Consider the following 20778-nt stretch of genomic DNA (forward strand, 5'->3'; position numbering starts at 1 on the left):
CAGAGGTACGATGGGAAAAAAGGCGGGGAAGAGCAGCACGTGCTGAAGGTTGGGGGCGGAGCTAAGCAAAACCGCAGAGGCTGAGTTACTTAGGGGATGAAGTCGGAATAGCGGCTTTTCTTAGTTGGAGCCTTGAAGTTACCCGGAGAGGTTGAACGAGTGCGGTACGAGCAACTGGGCAGAAAGCAGGCGTAAAAAGAAAAAAAGACTGCGTTCCCATGACGTACTAAACCACCGACCGATCAAGTTAATTGTAGTTTCATCGTGTTCTGCGTGCTCAACTTGCGTGGCTGGTTTTGAATTCAATGCATGGTAAAAATCCTCAAAATTATTAATCAAACCACGAATAAACATGTTTTGCTTTTTTAAAAAAAGCCCATGGAACATGCAGATTTTTATTTCTGGTAGAGTTTTCGTGCATGTTATAGGCCTGAGAGAAACATCTGCGATTTAATTTTAATGTAAGTTGATTAGTGTACATTTAAAGTGACAGTAACGTTTCTGTTCTACATTCTATACTATTCTATTCATTTTTTTTATTTACAGGACTTATATGGCTGTGTATACTTTACTCCTGTATTTCTTCCTTGCCTCCACTTTCTACAATATGGCTAGAAATCTGCTCTGCAAAAACCTTTAGAAGGCAGCAACGGGTTATAGTTATTTTTATCTCTCTAATCAATTGTATGGTTGTCCGGGTTCCTCCCCCCCCCCATGACATCTGTTAGCTCAAATTCAGATGTTAAAACAAAAGTATTAGATTAAAGTAAACAGAACTCAATGAGCTTGCAACCAAGATCAGATAACCAGTATTAACTACAGGTAGTCCTCGACTTACAACAGCATATTTAGTGACTATTTGAAGTTACAACGGCAGTGAAAAAGTTGATTTTTCACACTTATGACCATTGCAGCATCCCCATGGTCATGTGATTTACATTCGGATGCTTGGCAACTGACTCATATCTATGACCGTTTTAGTGTCCAGGGGTCATGTGATCGTCTTTTGTGACCTGACAAGCAAAGTTAATGAGGAAACCAGGTTCACTTAACAATGGTGTTACTAATTTAAGAACTGTAGTGATTCACTTAATAAATATGGCAAGAAAAGGCATAAAATGGGGCAAAACTCACTTAACAAATTTCTCACTTAGAAACATAAATTTTGGGCTCAGTTGTGGTTGTAGGTTGAGGACTACCTGCATAATTAAATGTCCTGATTTACACATGGTAAGTGATGATCTCATTAAGATTTATTGAAATCAAAGCCAAATAAACCACTCTAGGCAGCTTACAATCAATCGCTCTTAGGCAATTACATATTTATTTAGCACTAAATCATTACTTTATATTTTAGTTTATTTTATGCAAAATAATTACATGGAGGTTACTCCACACTGAATTCAATTTAAATAATTTTCAGTATGCTACTGAATTCATGTATTTGAATACTAACATTCAATTTTTTTCTAAGGTATATTTACAAATATGTGATGAACATTAAATGAGACAAAATTAAGGCAAGAAGCTATGTCCATCAATTACTGTGTATAGGTTTGAAATACTAGAACATTTGCTATATATACACACTTTTTTATTCTTTACAATTTTTCAAAAAAATAACTTAAGTGATTTTCTTGAAACCTTTTAAAATTGGATATATGTTTTCAAATGCTTCATATATTTCAGAACGGTCTTTGGCACCTAAAAATAATTTTAGAATTAGTTCTAACTACATTTAATTTCATCCCACTACGAAAAGCATGTTCTTAACCTGCAGTTCTGTACCACTAACTTGGGGAATAATGGAATGTATTTGTATTTCTATATAATAATATATAGGTGTGCATATTCAGATATATGAAAATGCTTTTAACTTAATAGAATTAAAGATGTTCCTAAAAATCAATAGGAAATTGCTTTCCTGAATTTAAGATTATTCTGTATCCTGCATTCTGGGGCTACAGGCAACACTATGACTTACTTATTATCATTGTATTTATTTTGTTAAATTTAGAGGCTGCCTGATTCCAGATCACTCTGGGTGGCGTACATGATCAATTAAAAGACAGAAACAAAGAAAGAGAAAGAAAAAGAAAGAAAAAAAAGAAAAAGCATGAAAAATCCTGAACTTCCAGATAGATAAATACAATGTTCCAAAAATACCTTAAAAAAAAAAAACCATGAGAGGGGCTTAGCAGCCATCCTACCCTGCCAGACCTGGAACCAAAACTGAGTTTTAAGTGACTTTCAAAACGTTGGGACAAGAACAGTACATATCTTCAGAGGGATGCAATTCCAGAGAGCAGGCACAATATAGAAATCCCATTTCCTACATCCCAATAGATGACACTGTTTTTGAACTGAAAGGATCTGGAGTGCACCCACTCTGCTCAGTTTTATTGGAGGGCAGACTTTATTGGAGGTAAGTAGATCCTCAGATGCTCAAGCCTATGCTCAAATTGTTCTTTGACATGTTCAGATAATGGGACATGTTCAGATAATCTTTTCTCAAACTAAATATGGAATTTCCTCAGTCTCCCCTGCTCTTCTGTGCACCTGTCCTAGTGCAATGTCCAGAATGTTGAGGCATTGAGTGAATATTGACTAATGGTGAATGGAGTACAAATATTACTTCCCTTGATTTGGAAATTATATTTTTACTGATGCAACATATAATTACGGTTTTTAAAGTCAGCAGACACATATAGTACTGCTGATTCATATTCAGCTTGGAAGTTCCTTTTTACATATGGTATAATCCAACCTTTTTATCTATCATTATTGCTTTCTTTTTCCTACGTGAAGAACTTCATGTTCATCTCTATTATATTTCATTATGAATTTATTATAAAGTAGGAAGTACATCTATCATCATTTTTTAGAACTCTTACCGGCCTTTGAAACCAACTATGATATCCTTTCTAGACCCCCTCCATTGTTGGGGATTGGGGGCACTCTGTTACGAAGTTTCTTGGTGGACAGTTCCAGTTGGGATAGGAGAGATCAAACCAATGGCTATTCCTCTGTGTGTGGGGAGGGGAGGATTGCCCCAAGGGTCAGTTCTGTCCCCTTCCTATTTAACATTCATATAAAGCCATTGGAAGAGATAATCCAAACTTTGGACGTTTATATCAAGATAGTGATAATGGCCAACTTTACACTGTTACCTCATGCTAGACTGATAAGGTCTGCATGAGAGAGAATGGGCTTAACAGAAGCCTAGTAAGATGGAGTTACTATTGCCCATTGGGATTTATTGTCTGCTCCAGAGATGTCTCTTGATGAGATGCCACTTTTCCTGAAGGAGATAGTATGATTTGGGGTTCTGGACTCACAGCTCCTGTTAGAACAGGAGATGGAGGCTGTGGCCAGAATGGACTTTTTAAGCTTTGATTGGTGTGCCAGTTGCCAATATACCGGAGTGGGAGGAACTTTCTACAATGATTGATTCCCTCATCACCACTATCTTAGACTATTGCAATGCTCTCAACATGGGCTACCTTTGAAAGTCACTTGTGAGCTTCAGTTGATTCAGAATGCAGCTTTCTGTGCATTCTGTTTGGCAATAGCATTAGCAATAGCACTTAGACTTACATACCCCACTTCATAGTGCTTTACAGCACTCGCTAAGTTTACATAGTCAGCTTATTGCCCCCCCCCAATACTCTGGTCCTCATGTATCAACCTTTGAAGGATGGAAGGCTGACTCAACCTTGAGCTGGTCAGGATCAAACTTCTAGCATTGTGTAGTTAGCCTGCAATACTACATTCTAACCATTGCACCACCACAGCTCCTCAATGGGAGCACATCGCAGCAATATTGTGGGGCCTGTACTTGTTGCCAGTAAGTGTTAAAAGGGTTATTTAAAGTGCTGTAACTATCTTATAAAATCTTAGGTCCTCTACAGTAGGGGTCCCCAGCCCCTGGACCGCAGCCCATTACCGGGCCTCAGCCTGTTCAATACTGGGCTGTGGGAGAGATGGGTAAGTGCATGCTCATGAACCTGCACTTGCGTGAGCAGAGGACTATTGCATTTGCTTGTGAAACTCCACGTAAGTGGAGGGTGCTTTTGCTTGTGTGTGAAGCTCCATGAGTGGAGAGCATGCTCATGTCACTCACACAAATGGAGCTGTCCATGTGCGTGTGCGCCTGCTACTCAGACACACACCCCACGACAGGCCACCAAGCCAGAAAGGTTGGGGACCGCTGCTCTACAATAGAGGTTCCCAACCTTTTGGGTACCAGGAACCGGTTCCGTGGAGAGAATTTTTTCCACGGACCAGAGAGGGCATGGTTTTGTGTGCTACTTGCATCTTGTGAATGGGGCTTTGCTAATTTGTGAGGCCCGGTTGCTGGCATGCCGCAGCCCAGTACTGGTTCATGGATCGGGGGTTGGGAACCCCTGCTCTATAGGACTGCATTCTTCCATTGGAATTTGCCTATTCAGTTCAACTATAGTATCCAACAATTGAAAGTGCACATAACTTAAAGTTGTCAAAATTGAGAAACACTAGTCTAAAAGAATAGTTTCATTCAGCTCCAACAGAGTCTCCTTGAACCACAAGTTTGGCGATACCTAAATTTGATAATAATAATAGTAATATAAGAAAGATAAATATGCCCTGCAATGTTTGTGTATGTGTTAGGGATGCAGAAACAGACTGCTTATATACAACTTAATCACTTACCAGTTAAAACAACTTTTCCAGACACAAAAATAAGCAGTACAATTCTTGGTTTGACCATCCTGTAGATAAGCCCAGGAAACAGTTCTGGTTCATAACTACAATTTTCAGGAAAAAATTAAAATAGACAAAATTTATTACCTATGAGCCAACAAGTTATCTTTTAGAGATTTCTTCAATTTTTTTTTAAATAGCTTTGGAATTTCTAGTGCCTAAAAAATACAGTCTGTTCTTCCCTGCTATTGGCTCCTTTTAACTTTTTATCCTGTCCCATTCCCTTTATCAATGACATTCTAATTCCTTAGTTTGCTCTTTGACAAGCAAAAATTACATGTAAAAATGGTTTGTACTTCAATTTTTATACTTACAATTAAATAAGTTACTTCAGTTTGCATAATTACAATAGGGAGGCTGTACTCTTAATTAACTGGATATCTCCTTTCAAAAACACATTAAAAAAAATCAGCTGACAGCTACTTCGTTTACATTCTAGAACAGTGGTGGCGAACCTATGGCACGAGTGCCAGAGGTGACACTCAGAGCCTTCTCTGTGGGCACATGTGCTGTTGCCCCAGCCCCGCCTCCCCCTCACAGCCCCCTCCACACCAGTAGCCCCCCCAGAGGAGACTTGCCCCAGGCACGGCCCCCTGGAGCAGCACAGCCAAGGACATGGTAGCAGGGCAGTGGGGACAAGACTCTACCCTTGTGCCCCATCGTAAACAGATGCTGCTGCTAGGCACGAGTGGAGGTCGTGGCTGCCATGGTGCTGCTGGGCAACCTGGGCAATCAGCGGGCCATGGAGGTGATGGGTGGCCCTGCAGGTGGGTGAGGCAGGGGTGGAGTGGGGGCAGCTCGGGGTGTGGGGCAGGCATGGGGCAGTTTTTGGGCACTCGGTCTCTAAAAGGTTCGCCATCACTGTTCTAGAAAATAGCCTGGAGTCTTTCTAGTACGTGGCATATAAATTGTAGTGAATACATTTTTAAAATGCTGGAAAATGACTTTGTTCAAACACCAATAGTGCTACAGCATTCCCCCCTGAATAACATCTCTATATGACAAATTCCTTATATATTGGGATAGCTATGGGTTCATGTTCTGTACAAAGCCTACTACTTTGGTCATGCTGCCTCATGTTTCATAGTGCCATCCATATTTTCTGCCCTATCAGATTTTAATATGCTTTGAAAACTGGTAACTGTGCACTATAAAGTAAAGTAGCAGCCTCAGATATAATTTATATTTTAAATAATATATCTGAGCCCCATACAGACCTTCAATCTAAGAAAATAAAATGGAAGGTGAGATGTTGTAGTGCATGAAGAATGTAAATGCAGCTCCTGTTTTGTGACCCACTAAAGCAATTGCATCAGTTTCCAGGGTTGCAGATACCAGCCTAAAAAAAAAGACAAGGCTGCTTTAATCAGCTACAGAAGCTGCATTTGCATTTCTGAATGTTTTGAAGTATCTTTTCCAATAGAAATTGAAGCATTAAACAACCCTAGTAACAATATGTCCACCTTCACATTAAAAAGAGAAAGGTAAAAGGTTGTTAAAATGCCTTGAAAAGATAGAGGGATGATCAGAAATACCCACACTAGTTGCTTTATGGTAGTAGCTGTTTTCCAGATGCAAATTAGAATGGCCAGCCTTTTTCTAGAATTTTCATAGCCCACACCCCAATTTCCACGTATGCCTCTTGCCCCAAATATGGACACTTATCCAATGTGTTACCCTGAGTGCTCAAGCTGAATAGAAAAGAGGGATATAAATAAAAAAAGTGTCCAAGTATGTAATACTAGTTGGTGAAATCCTATCTGGTTATATATGGTTCTTTTGAAACAAATCTAAATGGGATGCACAGAAAAACAAAATGAAAGATGATGACTTCAGAAAAACACATCAGACCCAGCCAACATGAGCATTTGCGTTTAGATTAGTAAGACAACCCAGGATTTTTTGGCAATAAATTCTGATTTTTGTAAGAAAGAGCAAATAGCACAATCTTGTGAGATCATTCAGATCCTGAAAAAAATATCTGAGTCATGAGTTTCCAAACTCATCATTAATTGAGAAACTGGGCAATAGTTTTTGCATGGATAAATATAACTGCTTTCTCTTAGAAGACAGCTAATTGATGCCATAAGCTCTTTCATTATATGCACCGCAGAACAGCAAAAACCCAAATGCCAGTCTTTAGATCTGAAGCAAAGGGGCACATATTCCAGAATTTAGTAGCCTCCCAAGACTATTTAGCCAACCTATCTGAACAACCAGTAGAAATACTATTTTGATATTCATCTGCCTTTCCCAACTTTAGGCCCCACCCATCATCTCAACCAGCAAATGAATGGTCAGTTATGATGGAAGCCAAAGTCTTCCTGGTGCTTTTTCTCCTTGTACACACATGGGGAGAGACATACCTGCTGAATTGTTGATGAGTTAGAACTAATCCTTCTAAGCGGATGGGAAATCTCACATCACAACTGCCCACCATGTTCTGTATTTTGAAATCCAGGAATTTTGCAGGAAATCCGAGTTTCTGTACCACGCGAGCATATTTTCGGGCTGCCAGTCGTGACTGCTCTTCACTGCAAATTTACAACAAGCATGAAAAAACAAAGCCAGCCAGCAAAGCTTTACGACAAGAGTGAGTAATTTCTATTCTCTTAGTCACCTGTATTCTCCCAACCGGTTATTTTGGCTTCTGAAGGTTTCTCATGCCACAATTACTAGAAATATCTATCATAGTTTCCTGCCACTGAACAAAAAAATTGGAGTGCTGTCAGGCACCAGCAACCAGAACTACTCAAAATACCTTGAGTCAGGCACTTTATTGTTTATTGCCTACAAAAACCTCACCAGACTGCTTTTATTCCTCTAGGGATGACCAGGTAAGGCCTCATGGACTTTGGGCGAGATCAAGTTTATGCCGCTTGCCATTGCACAATGACTCAAACTATTTTCTTGAAACCAATTGCTGTTGTTAAATGAACAATACCAGTACAGATCCTTTCATACTCAGCCGAACATGTCACTGTCCATGCTAGCTGATGATCTATGGGAACTGTAGTTCAACACACCTAGTAAGTAGCAGGTTTGGGAAGATTAATTAACCATAGTGTGGTGGAATATTATAAGAACATTTCTATTTTTTTTAATGGAATTTCCAAGGGCCCTATATTTGACAATGCACTAGTTCAGTGGTTCTCAACCTTTTTAATGCCGCGACCCCCAACCGGTCGTAAGTCGAGGACTACTCAACCGGTCATAAGTCAAGGACTACTCAACTGGTGCAGCACTGTTTGCAGAATGGGACTTTTGGCGGGCTCAGCAGGGCAGAGACAGCCTGGACAATTCCTATTGGCTTTTGAAAGCCAATAGAATTAGACTCTATTCAAGAGAGTCTATTCTATTGGCTTTCAAAAGTCAATAGAATAAAAGGGAGTAGCACAGCTAAGGAAAAGGGGAAAAAATGGCAGACTGCGTTGTTTGGCGACCCCCGTGAAATGGTCGTTCGACCCCAAATGGGGTCCCAACCCACAGGTTGAGAACCACTGCACTAGTTGGTCTTGTGGCACTACATTAATTGGTATTCCCAATACAATAAATGTACATGTACTTATTGTTTTAAAAAACATTTAAAAGATTTTGGCTGTTTCTTAGGATGGTTACAGTGTTGTTTGATGACCAGCCTAAACTAGATGGAGTTTTAATGGTCTGAATCAATCACATTAGCCTTATATCACAACAATCCTATCCTTAGATGAGGAATTTTGTAAAGTTTAGCATTCCTACCTTTTGGCTCCTGTGCACACCATTTTACCAGAACTAAATATAAGGGCAGTTGTTCTTGGTTCTCTAATTCTCATAATTACAGCAGCAAATCTCTAAAATTCAGAAAAACCCAAATTTAAAATTCTTTTAAAACTATATTAATCACTGTATGAATATCTATTTATGTGTATCTTGCTATTACTTTTTTACAAATAACTCAAGGTAGTGAACATATCCAGTACTCTTTCTTCTTTCCATTCTCTCCATAACAGCAGCCCTGTGAGGGGAGTTGGGCTGAGAGTTACTGACCCAAGGTCACCCATCTGGCTTTCATGGCTAAGGAAGGACTAGAATTCATAATCTCCTGCTTTCTAGCCTTAATTGCTAGACCATTGAAAACTATAAACATTTTTCTTCCCATTCTATCCTTATTTTGAGATTGCTTCAATAGTTGCACATGACCTTACCGGCCTGGGAAAATATAAACCCTTACATAAATAGGTCTCTCCTTATAAAAGATAGCTTATAAACATTGTCAATGAAGTCTATAATAAAAAATGTGAATGTAGCCTTTTATCTATTCAAATGATTTATATGTCCTGATATATTTGGACTTACCAGGCCTGTGAGGACTATCCAGCTAATTGAAAACAAGGGATTGCCTCTTTTCAAGAGAAGTCTAGTTCTAAATAGGTATCAAATCTAGCCAAATTTACATTAAGTCTGATTTCTTTCTTTGTTCTGACAAACATCTAACATTATTATTCTCTATTCAAAATTAGGAAATGCATAGCCTCAATTTTGCTGACTATTCTTTAGATAGGCAGGAAATTATTTTTATTTATAATCTTTTGGTAGTCTGTTAATCTGCAACATCTTGAAAAAGCATTCCTTTGTAGCAGACCAGCACCATCTGCTTGGAATACTGTATTTTCTTTTGTGATTTTCAGGGCTTTTATATTTTATTTTTTCAAAAAATAAAGTTAGATTTTCTTAATCTTTGGTGGGCTTGAAACATCTAATCAGATACAGTACCTCTATGCTTTTTACCCAAACAATAATATTATTTACTTTTAATTATCAGAAAACATTAAACTTTCTCTCGGAGTCCAAAATTAAAAGGATAATGCCAAATGTGGCATTTCCTGGTAGTTACAGCAAGAACTACCAAGCTATTACTCCAAAGCAGGAAACAGACCAGTGTGAATTGGCTTGCTGGAAAGGAATTTGAGACCCACTGCTCAGTTACATTCATTAACAATGTAGAAATTGTGTGGGCTACATACAACTGGCTTGGAACATGCAGGGCAGGATGTTTCAAAGTGTTTGTTTCCAAAAGACAACTGAACTTTGTTTTTTACTTTGAAAATGTTTCGCTTCTCATCCAAGAAGCTTCTTCAGTTCTCTTGAGTTCTCAGTTCTCACAACTTCAATTCTCAGAACTGAAGAAGCTTCTTGGATGAGAAGTGAAACGTTGTCAAAGAAGAAAGTCCAGTTGCTTTTTGGAAAAAGCACTTTTGGAACAACCGTGACCTGGATGACTGAGTATCCCTATAGACATGCAAAGCAGAAATTAATTTTTCAATAAAAGCAGGGAAGAATAGGTGAGATAGCAGAGGGAGTGGGATAATATAGACTAGCACAACAAATTGCTCTTTGGTTATAAAATATAAGTGGAAGTAGAGTTGACTTTCCAGACTCTCAAAAGTACTGCTTTGGGCAACCGTATCTTTTGAGCTCAGTAAGATATGCTAGCCAAGGCTTGGAGATGTTACGGAGGTGTTATGGGGTTGTCAGGGGTGTGTCCTGCGTTGTATAGACAGCCTTCTATAGCAGAAGAATAGCAGAGTGAATATAGATAAGAAATGAGCAAACAAAGCATGGCAATTATAAGTAGACATTCACTGGCCAGGACACTACTATGAAGCCACCTTGGAAAAAGCAAACTTAAAGAGAATCTATTTAGGCCAAGCAATTGCTTGAAACATATTTAGAGAGGTCAGATTTTGAAGAGAAGCAGTCTCAGAGGTGGGGAAAAAATCCTTAGATGAGAGAGAGAACTGGTGCTTACCTTTGGATTATATTCTGCATTTCTGGCTTGAAGAGCTATATTCTTTAGGTCCAATTTGCAAGCCAAATTTACAGTGGCTACTATGTTCCTGGTAGAACAACAGGGACAAAAAAGCCTTTAGGAACTTTACATAAAAGAAATGCAATAACATAAGTAAAAACAGTTTCTTTTTCATTTTTCTTTTTACTCCAGGAGTCATCACAGGCTCTTGAATTATTTTTTTAAAAATATTATTTTATTGTTTCATTAAAAAACACAAGTAATACATTGTGTTATTTGGGTACAATGGTATTTATACTGTGTTATCTTGAGCAGCGGCCCTCAACCTTTTGAGCAGCAGGTTCTGTGGAGAGAGGTTTTTCCATGGACCGGAGGGGGCATGATTTTGCATGCTGCCTGCATCTCGTGGATGGGGCTTTGCTTGTTTGTGTGGACTATTTTCTGGCATGGCGTGAATGGGCGCCTGTCCATGGACTGGGGGTTGGGGACCCCTGATCTAGAGATTATCAACTTTCTGATAATTCAGGGCTATCTGATTCTTACAGCATTTCCCTACTTGTGCCTAAATGTGGCACAAACATTTCTGTCCTGGAAACATATTTTTTCCTAATGACAAAACTGGTACCAGCAACAAGAGAAGCAAATTTTTTGCTGATATGTTTTTCTGCCAACACAAAGACTGATAGATAGCAATGGGGCTAGACTTGATGATCTCCTAGTATCCACAGCATATACTTTGCCATTTTAGGCTTTTCTTAGTAGTTTTGCTAAGATGTTATCAAGGTGAAAAATCCACATACTGCTTAATCTTTTCAAGAAGTTTGCTAAATCTAAAGATATGATTAACAGTGTCTGATCCTCAACAGAATTGTTGAAAACTATAACCCAAAATTTGACTCTACTGAACTGTCTTTTTGGCTTCTGGCAGTTCTCTTTAAAAATAACATTTTTAATTATGTTTAATTGCAATACAAGCAAAAAGAATCAAAGAATAGATAAGGAAAAAAGGAAAAGAATTATGACTTGTGCCCTTCATTCTATTGAGTAGTTCTCATCTTATTCTTCCCCTCCATCTTTTTTTCCTCTTACTTCGTAATTATATAGGATTCTGGATGGCTCTTTCATGATACTGAGTCATGTTTATCAGAAGGGAAGGAGTGTGGACACCTTCATTATTTAATCCAGCTGGTGAGCAATCTCTCTTCTCTCCACCCTGCAATTACCAAGGGTACATCAAAACAACTCAAAACTTGGAGAAATAGCCTTAAAGATGAAGGATTTGCAGCTGAACCATGCTATGAAAATATTAAGAGGCTGAACTATTTGATAAGACATTTGCTGTCTTGCTTGAAGAGAAGGGTAAGAAATAGACAGTGGTGAAACTGTCCAGGATTGTTTGGATTAAAAAAGAAGTAGACAGTAGAAACAGGGGTAGTTTGAAACACTCAAAAGATAGTTCACTTGTTTTATGTATATCTGTTACCTTGTATTATAAGAATTGGCCATCCAATTCTGGAAAACTGTTTTTTATCATATGTTGAATATAATGATGCTGTGTTATTATAAATGTCTCAAAAATATTGTATGGTTTTACAGTTGGCAATTTTTGCACACACACAAAGCTGCTTAATAAATTTCCATATCTTAACTTATAAAAAGTCCCGTTGTCATTTGAAGATGATTGGTTTCCAACAGATTCAGAGAAGTTAGCAGCAATAGATAATTTGATGCCCTCAGCCTATGAGAGTAATCAAATAAAAAAAAACTTTTACCCAATATATCCATTACAGAATTCTGAATCTTGTTCTCATTTTTTAAAATGGGTTTTCTCAAAACAAGAAATGAGCACAATTGTTCTCAAATTCAGGTGCGTAGTTTTGTTCTCTGCTTCTAAGTAGATGCAGATTGTCATATTGGCTTTGTAGATGTATCCTACTAACAATACTTTTTAGAGGTTTTCCAATTTGGCAACCTCCAGCCCTCTCCTACCCAATTAGGTAACATCTTCAGTGCGAGTCAGTGTAGGGTTTGCTGCCTGTTTATATATTATAGCTTGCCCTGCTACTTTTGCTGGGATACCTTGTTTTCTGCCTGTCTAGTATTGATGCCTGCTTATCTGAGTGTTGGCTGATGAAGGAAATGTGGTTCCCTAGGAAACAAAAAGACTGGAACACATCCCCTTCAGCATTCAACATTATTTGGTTGGGTAATGAAACCTCTGCAAGCCCAAAAAAATCAAGCTCAAATAGCACCAAGAACTCCATAGCATCATCTCCTTCTGTTCTTTCTACTGAAGTTCATCTCTTCTTCTTTGCAAATTTATTTGCCGTAGCTTCTGGCCCATTTTACTATTTTAGTAAGAGAGAAAGGCTATGCTTCCTCCCTGCTATGAAATGGCTCAAGGTTTACTTCTTTGATTGGTAAAGAATTTTACAATATTTTAACCCTCAGAACATAGTAAAAAGATCTGTCAAATGCTTAACTGAAGTTGGTAGGCTACCAAAATATTCTCACTCAGCCAATAAAATTGCCCAACTGAGCCCTCACAACAGTGGCACAGCTATGGCATGGATACACCCAACAACTTGCTACCTTTGAAGAGGTCTTGTGGATTCTGATGCTAATATTTCCTTCCTTTTAGTCAAATCTGGCTCTTTGAGACTATGTCATCTTCCAGAATTATTTTTTTCCTCATTTCCCTATCTAGTTTACAGCACAAGGTTCATCAGATACTGCCGCTGAGCTAATAGATAGCAGGCCATATTCTACTACTTTCAGTTGAAAGTGAACTAGGTAAAAAACTTAGAAGATTTTCTAAGCATGTATCAGCGAGTCTGGCATCGCAAATTACCCTAAGTCATAATTTAATTTAGATTAAATATCATTTGAAACCAGCCAAGAGTGGCTCATTTATACAGTATGTTATAGTTAAAGAAAATGAGTAGTCCTTAATGGAACCACGTCTACATGGAGGAAAGTGAGCAGGGGGTATCACAAGACTCTGTCCTAGGCCCAGTACTCTTCAACATCTTCATAAATGGCTTAGATGAGGGTATAGAAGGGGAACTTATCAAATTTGCAGATGATACTAAGCTAGCAGGAATAGCCAACACTCTAGATGGTAGACTCAGGATCCACGTGGATCTTGACAGACTTGAATACTGGACCCTATCTAACAAAATGAGAGAAATGTAGAGAAAAAGTCTTATACTTAGGCAAGAAAAACCAAAAGTATACACATATAGATTGTGTGAAACTGGAGAAGGGTTTAATCATGGTTATATCCCATTTTGCCCTGCCTACCATCACCCATCCCTTTTCTGTAAATTTTCTACTAGCCAAATTAGTTTTTCCCTTCCATTGTACAAGATTCTCCACATTTAAGACCGGCTCTTCTTTCTCAGAAATTGTTCTGTTGGGGGAACATTCACGCAGTGGACAATCACTTAAGTATGAGCCAGCAGTGTGCTGCAGCTGCCAAAAAAGCCAATGCAGTCTTGGGCTGCATCAATAGAGGGATTACAATCAAGATCATGTGAAATGTTAATATCAATTTATAATGCCTTGGTAAAACAACACTTGGAATATTGCATCCAGTTTTGGTCACTGCAATCCAAAAAAATGTTGAGACTCTAGAAAGAGTGCAGGGAAGAGCTACAAAGATGATGAGGGGACTGGAGGCTAAAACAAATGAAGAACAGTTACAGGAACTATGTATGGCTAGTCCGGTGCAGAGAAGGACCGGGGGAGACATGATAGCATTTTCCAATATTTGAGGTGCTGTCATAGAGAGGAGGAGATCAACCTATTTTCCAAAGCACCTGAAGGCAAGACAAGGAATAACGAATGGAAACTGATCAAGGAGAGATTCAACCTAGAAATAAGGGGAAATTTTCTGACAGTGAGAACAATCAACCAATGGGACAGTTTGCCTCCAGATGTTGTGAGAGTTCTTTCAAGAAGAGACTGGACTGCTATCTGTCAGAAATGGGGTAGGGTCTCCTGCTTGGGCTGGACTAGATGACCTACAAGGTCCCTTCCAACTCTATTATTCTAATTCTAATTCTAAAAGCATTGCTTAGTCATGATATGTGAATAACAATCTAAAGTGACTCTTACTGAAAATGAACTGCAAACTGATGGGAGGGAGAGGATGGAAATGCAGGTCTCTATGATTTACATTAGATTTTAAAATCCACTCCCATCTACTCATCCAATTATTAATATAGCTGTAATCCTGCTTTATATTTGGATTTTCTAATCACTTTGAATTTAGTCTTAATTATATGCTAAAAAGCTATCACTCTCACATTATGCAGGTCTGTTTCCAATAATACGATAGAAATACATTGCATTTAAATATAGAGGCTATATTTATATTTGGACAGGAGATTACCAGGGAATATCAGAACTGTATGCTAAACTGGGAAGCATAGTCATTCTGGAAAACGTTAATGGCAAGTCACTTCAGTACTGTTGCCTAGGAAACTTAACAATTGCATCTTTGCCCCTTTTTTCATGCCATATGCTTGACTTATTCATAGCTTACTCAATCAAAATTCTGGGACTGAATATTCTGCCAAATCATTAACTACTCCCACTAATTGGGTTTTCATTAACATGCTTGACTAAAATGTGGCAAATGCCAATGTGCCAAATCAACTAGCTTTTGAGTAAAACCTACTGTAACTGTGGGATAATGCCAGAAGCTTCTGAAGTAGGGGTCACAGGAGTCATGGGGGCCATGGAGGGACACGTCCCAGATAAATCAGGCAATGGCTGAATTGCATTTTCATCCCTCTGTTGGGACCCCCCACTGTCTTCCGAGAAGATTCCACTGTCTTGTATTCCGAGCTGGGGGCTTTGATACTCTTCCAGCATGTTGTTGTTGTTGCCATGTTTGCCATCTTGTCCAAAATCATCTGGCAGGAAGCTGAGATCTACCGAAGAGAAGTCTTTGTCTTGGTCAGGCTGAGGAGTAAACAATGTGCCCGGAATGGCAGAAATAGGCAAATCTGACCCAAAGGGACTCATGGGAGAATACATTTGAGGGCTATTTGATGGAAGATCATCCTTCAACGATAGAGGGCAGAAAACATTTCAGGCACTTTGATTTTATGGATTCCTAAAGTACTACACAAAGTTATCCATATCTACAGAGTACCAGCCCCTTAGTAACACCATAATTTCCTATGTACTATGATGCATGGTATTTAATGACTTCGCTTTGATTGTTGTACAAAAACAGGAGGTAAATGGAAGAAGAGGTTTTTTTAAACACACACAGTAGTAAAACTTAAAGTCAGGCTTGCAAACCACAAACAGAAGCTCAGTTAACAAACTCAGTTTTTTTGTCGAGAAATTTTACCAATATGTACAATAGCAAATGATTTTTTATTTTTAATAAGACTAATAAACAGCTTTATGCCTTTTTTCAGGCTGGAAGAGGCATTGTTTTTAAAATGAACCAGGATGCTCCTGGACCCTGAATTTTACGAGATACTGTTTTTCTCCCTTGAATAATCTCTCTACAACATTATAATTCTTAATACATTTATTTGGAAGCAAATTCTATGAATTTCCCAATTTTTATTTCTAGGCAAATGGGCTGAACAAATCAAGTTAATTATTTATTCCATGAATTCAGAAGAGATCAATGTTAATCTTAGAGGGCCCTGCCAGAGAAATTTCTTCTTGTTTATCCTGATTAGGTATGATTGATAACCCTAGGTTGTGATTTAAAAAAATCAGAATACTGGTAGTACTTTTTCTAATACTTCTTAAAAGGCATGAGATTTTGTGAGTTGCTGCTTATTTCATCAGTTATAGGATCTGGTTATGCATCTGATGAAGTAAAGATAGAACTAGCCATTCTCTACATGTGATCAAGTGGACAGCAGCTCATGAAATCTCATGTCTTTTAATAAAAAGTGTTAGAAAAATCACTACCAAACTTCTCATTTCTCACCATCATAGATCAATACAACTCCCCATCTACAGTGATACGGAAACCATGATCTATGGTGTAGCAGATTATGTGCTCTAAATCAATTCTGAGTTTTTAAACAGTCCCGGGCAAAGCAATTTATGGCCTAGTGCACTGTGTAAATTTAGTTGACTCTAATTAAATAAAACTTATTTACTTTTGAGGAAGAGAATTTCCTCAAAATCTATTATTCAAGAAAGGGGTCAGCTAGGAAGTTCCCTTAGAGGTTTGAAGTCACCACTTTTGTTTGGCTATAACTCATTAATTGTCTCAGGCAACTATGGTGCCAAGTGGAACAATGGGAAGTGCTAAAGACTCAGCAAATCCCCAGTTAAAATAATCTACTCTAGCCTGTTGTTAATTTAACAGAGAATCCACCACCCCTCAATGCATAGTTTGCCATTTGGTAACACTTATCTAGAATTATCTTATCATTAGAACACATATACTGTATATAAGCTGAATGTAGTAGAATAAATAAGATAGAACAGGCACGTTGTCCTTCTTACAGACTGCCTGCCAATTTAATAGGCTGAGAATGTCACATAGATAAGATACTTGCTAAATTTATTGAAGCAGGATATTTGTACTTTCAGGAAGCAAGAAACAAAAAAGTTTTACCAATCAAAGATAATGGTTTCTTTTAGCCAAACTGGACAGCTTCCTAGTCCAGCCTGCAGCCCTAGAATTTCACAATATTTCTCACCAAATCCCACTCTGCTTAACTTCACAGTTAATGTATAACTCTAGGATTTCCTAGCCATAGAAAAATATGTAATATTTTCCAAATAATAACTGACATTAGAGAAAGGTTGAAGTTCATACACACTTATACACAATTGCTTTTTATGGCTTCACAAAATAAACTAGTAATATACATCTTAAGATTAGCACAACAAAATACATTAAAATGTAGTCCCCATTCACGTGAACACAAGCACAAAAAGATACATCAGAGCCATTTTTATACTAACCTAAACTAACAACCTGGACTTTACCTGGCTTGAACACTCATCTAGGTAGCTTTCCAATGAGAATTCCCCATCCATGGATGGCTTCTAATAGTACTGAGTAAATTAACAAAAATCCAATCCTGCTTTGTTTCTTGTTCAGTTAATGAGTTAAAAGCCTTTTAGAGTAGAGAGAAGTTAAAAATTGCTATTCTAAAAGAAAGTCAACTGCAGCCATTATCTTTCTACCTTAAAGCCTTTAAGCCTGAATAACTCCAGGCAGCTGAATGAAGTATGGACCTCTTTATCTGAGAAGAGAATCAAGTGTTCTTTCATTAAAATTGGAGCATCAAAATCACCTGTGTGCTACTTCAGTAAGTCTTGTGGATCCCTTAAGCAAGTAGGCAATATTTTGATGGCCAAGAGTTGCATTTAATGTTGTAAAAGTCTAAGTTATACAATAGGTAATACCAAGAGCTTAGTGCTGTTTCTTTGCTTTATTGACAATTAAGATGATACTTAGATAGTATTTTTTTTCTTTTTCCCACCTCAAAAATCTTAACTCCAATTTCTGGCAACTCTGGTCAATAGAGGCTTGTGGGCTACAAGAAAGGAATTATTTGTAGGCCTCCATGTAACCCTAAGGACTCAAGTTGCTGAATCTTGCTTTAAATGAACCAAAACCTTAATTCTGTAGGATTTTCCCAGAAAAAATGGATATATTTCTCCAAGAGATTGACTATAATTAACTGAATCAAGATTTGGATATATATGACCCAATGTTCCTTAGACTAACTACACAACACATTGAACTAAATTATAGTTGGCAACCTATGATCGGGACTGGAGGCTAAAACATATAAGGAATGGTTGCTGGAATTGGGTATGTCTAGTTTAATGAAGAGAAGGATGAGGGGTGACATGATAGTAGTGTTCCAATATCTCAGGGGTTACCACAAGGAAGAGGGAGTCAAGCTATTCTCCAAAGCATCTGAAGGCAGGAAAGAAGCAACGGATGGAAATTAACCAGAGAGAAGCAACCTAGAACTAAGGAGAAACTTCCTGACAGTTAGAACAATTAATCAGTGAAACAACCTGCCTCCAGAAGCTGTGAATGCTCCAACACTGGAAGTTTTTAAGAAGAGACCAGACAGCCATTTGTCTGAAATAAAACAGGGTTTCCTGCCTGAGCAGAGGGTTGGACTAGATGACCTCCCTTTCAATTTTATTATTATTTATACCTGTGGGTCAATGCTTATGAAAACACAAGCCCCGAGAAGTGATCCATGTTCAAAGTGTGATTTGGATCATGTAGAACCTGTTGGGAACACCTTAAACCAGGGTTTCCAGGAAGACACTCTTCAGGAAGTACTGACAGATTCTAGGAAGGTGTGAAGAACCTTTTACCTATATTGTTACAATAAATCTACCTTTCCCAAAGTTTCACTGTATTTTCATTGTTAATTTGTGTTAATTTGGTGTGTGGATACGGAAAATACTGAACCAAATTCGCACTGGCCATGGTAAATGTGCAAGCACCCTCTATAAGTGTGGCAAAACACCATCACCAAATTGCGGCAAATTGTGAATTGTGAGGCTGAAAAACAAATAATGCAAGATATAGTGACAGTGACAAAACAGAGCTTTTAATGAAGACTTTGCTGATTTCCTGGCTGTCATAAATGAAGTAAAAATTATATCTGTAATCTAGACATACATTTATAATTTCACATTTTATATTTTGTATTTTGAATTTTTGTGTTTATTGAATGTGATGCAAATGTGCCAAATGATACATGCATGCATGCATGCATACATACGTGTTTGCATTTTTAGGGAAATTCTGTACATTAAAGTGATGCTAAAGGAAGCTGTGACTGCAAAAAGTTTAGGAACCTTAAACCAAATGTATTTTTTACCGGGATTAGGCAGTTTAGCATTATGAACATAACCAATTGTGGTTTATTTAACAAACCATGGCATAATGCTATCAGACTACTCGGCTTTCAGTCACTCTATGACACTGAATGGCTTTTGAAATGATAGGCTTCCGTGGTTACTGTGTCTTGCCAAAACATGACAGGCAATAAATGTTGGTGGCATGGTGGTTAGAATCCAGTACTGCAGGCTACTTCTACTGACTGCCAGCTCCTGCAGTTTGGTATTAGTTTCTCACTGGCTCAAGGTTGACTCAGCCTTCCATCCTTCCGAGGTCGGTAAAATGAGGACCAAAATTGTTGGGGGCCAATATGCTGACTCTGTAAACTGCTCAGAGAGGGCTATAAAGCACTATGAAGTTGTATATAAGTCTAAGTGCTATTGCTAAGTAAGTCAAGGGGAATGGGGTTGTACCTCCATCTGCATTGGGATTACTGGGAGAGGGAGCAACATTGTCAACATGCATGGCTGGGTGTGCCTTGTGCGTGCAGGTTACCACAAATGAATACATGAGTCTTTGTTTTCCAACTTAGTTCCACACATGGCAGCCCCAAATATTGTCTATTCCTATTACAGAAAACAGTATTTGGCTGCTGTGTATCAATAGGGAAAGCTTAACTACTGACAACCGAAGGAAATAAGCACTAACGAGGAACTTTTGAGCAATGTGGATGAAACTGGGTGAGACTCTATCCTCTCTTTATAACTTTAAGACTTTTTCCTGGAAAAAAAACTCCCAAAGCAAAGAATCCTCCCAAATGAGAGGGAATTTCCACTCCATTCCCTCAGGAAAAAAAAAAAAGCGGCTAGCTCTAACTAACTGCTTGGGGGAAAACAGAGAAAATTATAACATTAATTTGGAATCAATATTGATATATAGCCTTGAAATTTGGGGTCTAAAAGTGATTTTGAGACTTTTTGAAAAGAGACTTGAAAAACTTGCAATATAAGTTTATATTTTTAGCTTCATCTAGTGGTAAACCATGGCACTACAATTTATTATGCTTAAAGGAAGTCCAGACTCAGATAAGACTTTGGGTGTCCTTGGAAACTTTCACTTTTGAATACTACAGCTGGAGAAGAAAAAAACAACTCTTGGACTGCTTATCTGCATGGCAAAGATGATAAACCATTTGAAATTGGTCTGCTTGGATTATGAATATAAATACTAATTGACTTTTAGAGCTGTGTCCGTGGAACTATTCCCCTGTGGAAGAAACAGGCATGACTGATCGAGATGATGGAACACTTTGGATTATAAACTTTTGATTGATGAATAACTTTTACTTGTTTCTTTTCTCACTGGACAAAAAGGATATGCTTTTCATTGGACAGAAAAATCTGGACTTTGTTTATAATTGTTTAGGGAA

General features: G+C 38.1%; 1 protein-coding gene and 1 long non-coding RNA gene across 4 annotated transcripts; one reads left to right on the top strand and one right to left on the bottom strand.

Moving 5' to 3' along the window:
* The first annotated feature begins 88 nt into the window (after window positions 1-88).
* On the top strand, window positions 89-12166 carry LOC120298062. 3 transcript variants are annotated; one of them, XR_005553944.1, is made up of 5 exons: window positions 89-312; window positions 547-653; window positions 2018-2425; window positions 7205-7336; window positions 11639-12166. It is a non-coding gene; the product is annotated as an uncharacterized LOC120298062 (long non-coding RNA). The 3 variants fall into 3 exon arrangements; XR_005553943.1 differs by lacking the exon at window positions 547-653; XR_005553945.1 differs by lacking the exons at window positions 89-312; window positions 547-653 and adding an exon at window positions 343-461.
* On the bottom strand, window positions 1129-18348 carry TBPL2 (TATA-box binding protein like 2). The gene is made up of 7 exons (XM_039321404.1): window positions 17519-18348; window positions 15219-15607; window positions 10535-10622; window positions 8485-8576; window positions 7110-7277; window positions 4693-4787; window positions 1129-1704 (listed from the first exon to the last, which is right to left on the bottom strand). The coding sequence occupies exons 1-7, from the start codon at window positions 17567-17569 to the stop codon at window positions 1625-1627; spliced, it is 963 nt and encodes a 320-aa protein (XP_039177338.1). The 5' UTR covers window positions 17570-18348; the 3' UTR covers window positions 1129-1624.
* Between the last annotated feature and the right edge of the window lie 2430 nt (window positions 18349-20778).

Source organism: Crotalus tigris, unplaced genomic scaffold (genome assembly GCF_016545835.1).
Source record: "Crotalus tigris isolate CLP2741 ecotype Arizona unplaced genomic scaffold, ASM1654583v1 scf7180000017605.3043972, whole genome shotgun sequence".
NCBI lineage: Eukaryota > Metazoa > Chordata > Lepidosauria > Squamata > Viperidae > Crotalus > Crotalus tigris.

Bases quoted from the DNA above. Each gene is read 5' to 3' on its own strand.
- TBPL2 (XM_039321404.1), bottom strand. From the start codon at position 17,569: ATGGATGGGGAATTCTCATTGGAAAGCTACCTAGATGAGTGTTCAAGC. The intron at 15,608-17,518 runs GTAAAGTCCAGG...CTATCGTTGAAG, and splicing joins TAGATGAGTGTTCAAGCCAG to GATGATCTTCCATCAAATAG. The intron at 7,278-8,484 runs GTAGGAATGCTA...GTAAATTTGCAG, and splicing joins GTGTGCACAGGAGCCAAAAG to TGAAGAGCAGTCACGACTGG.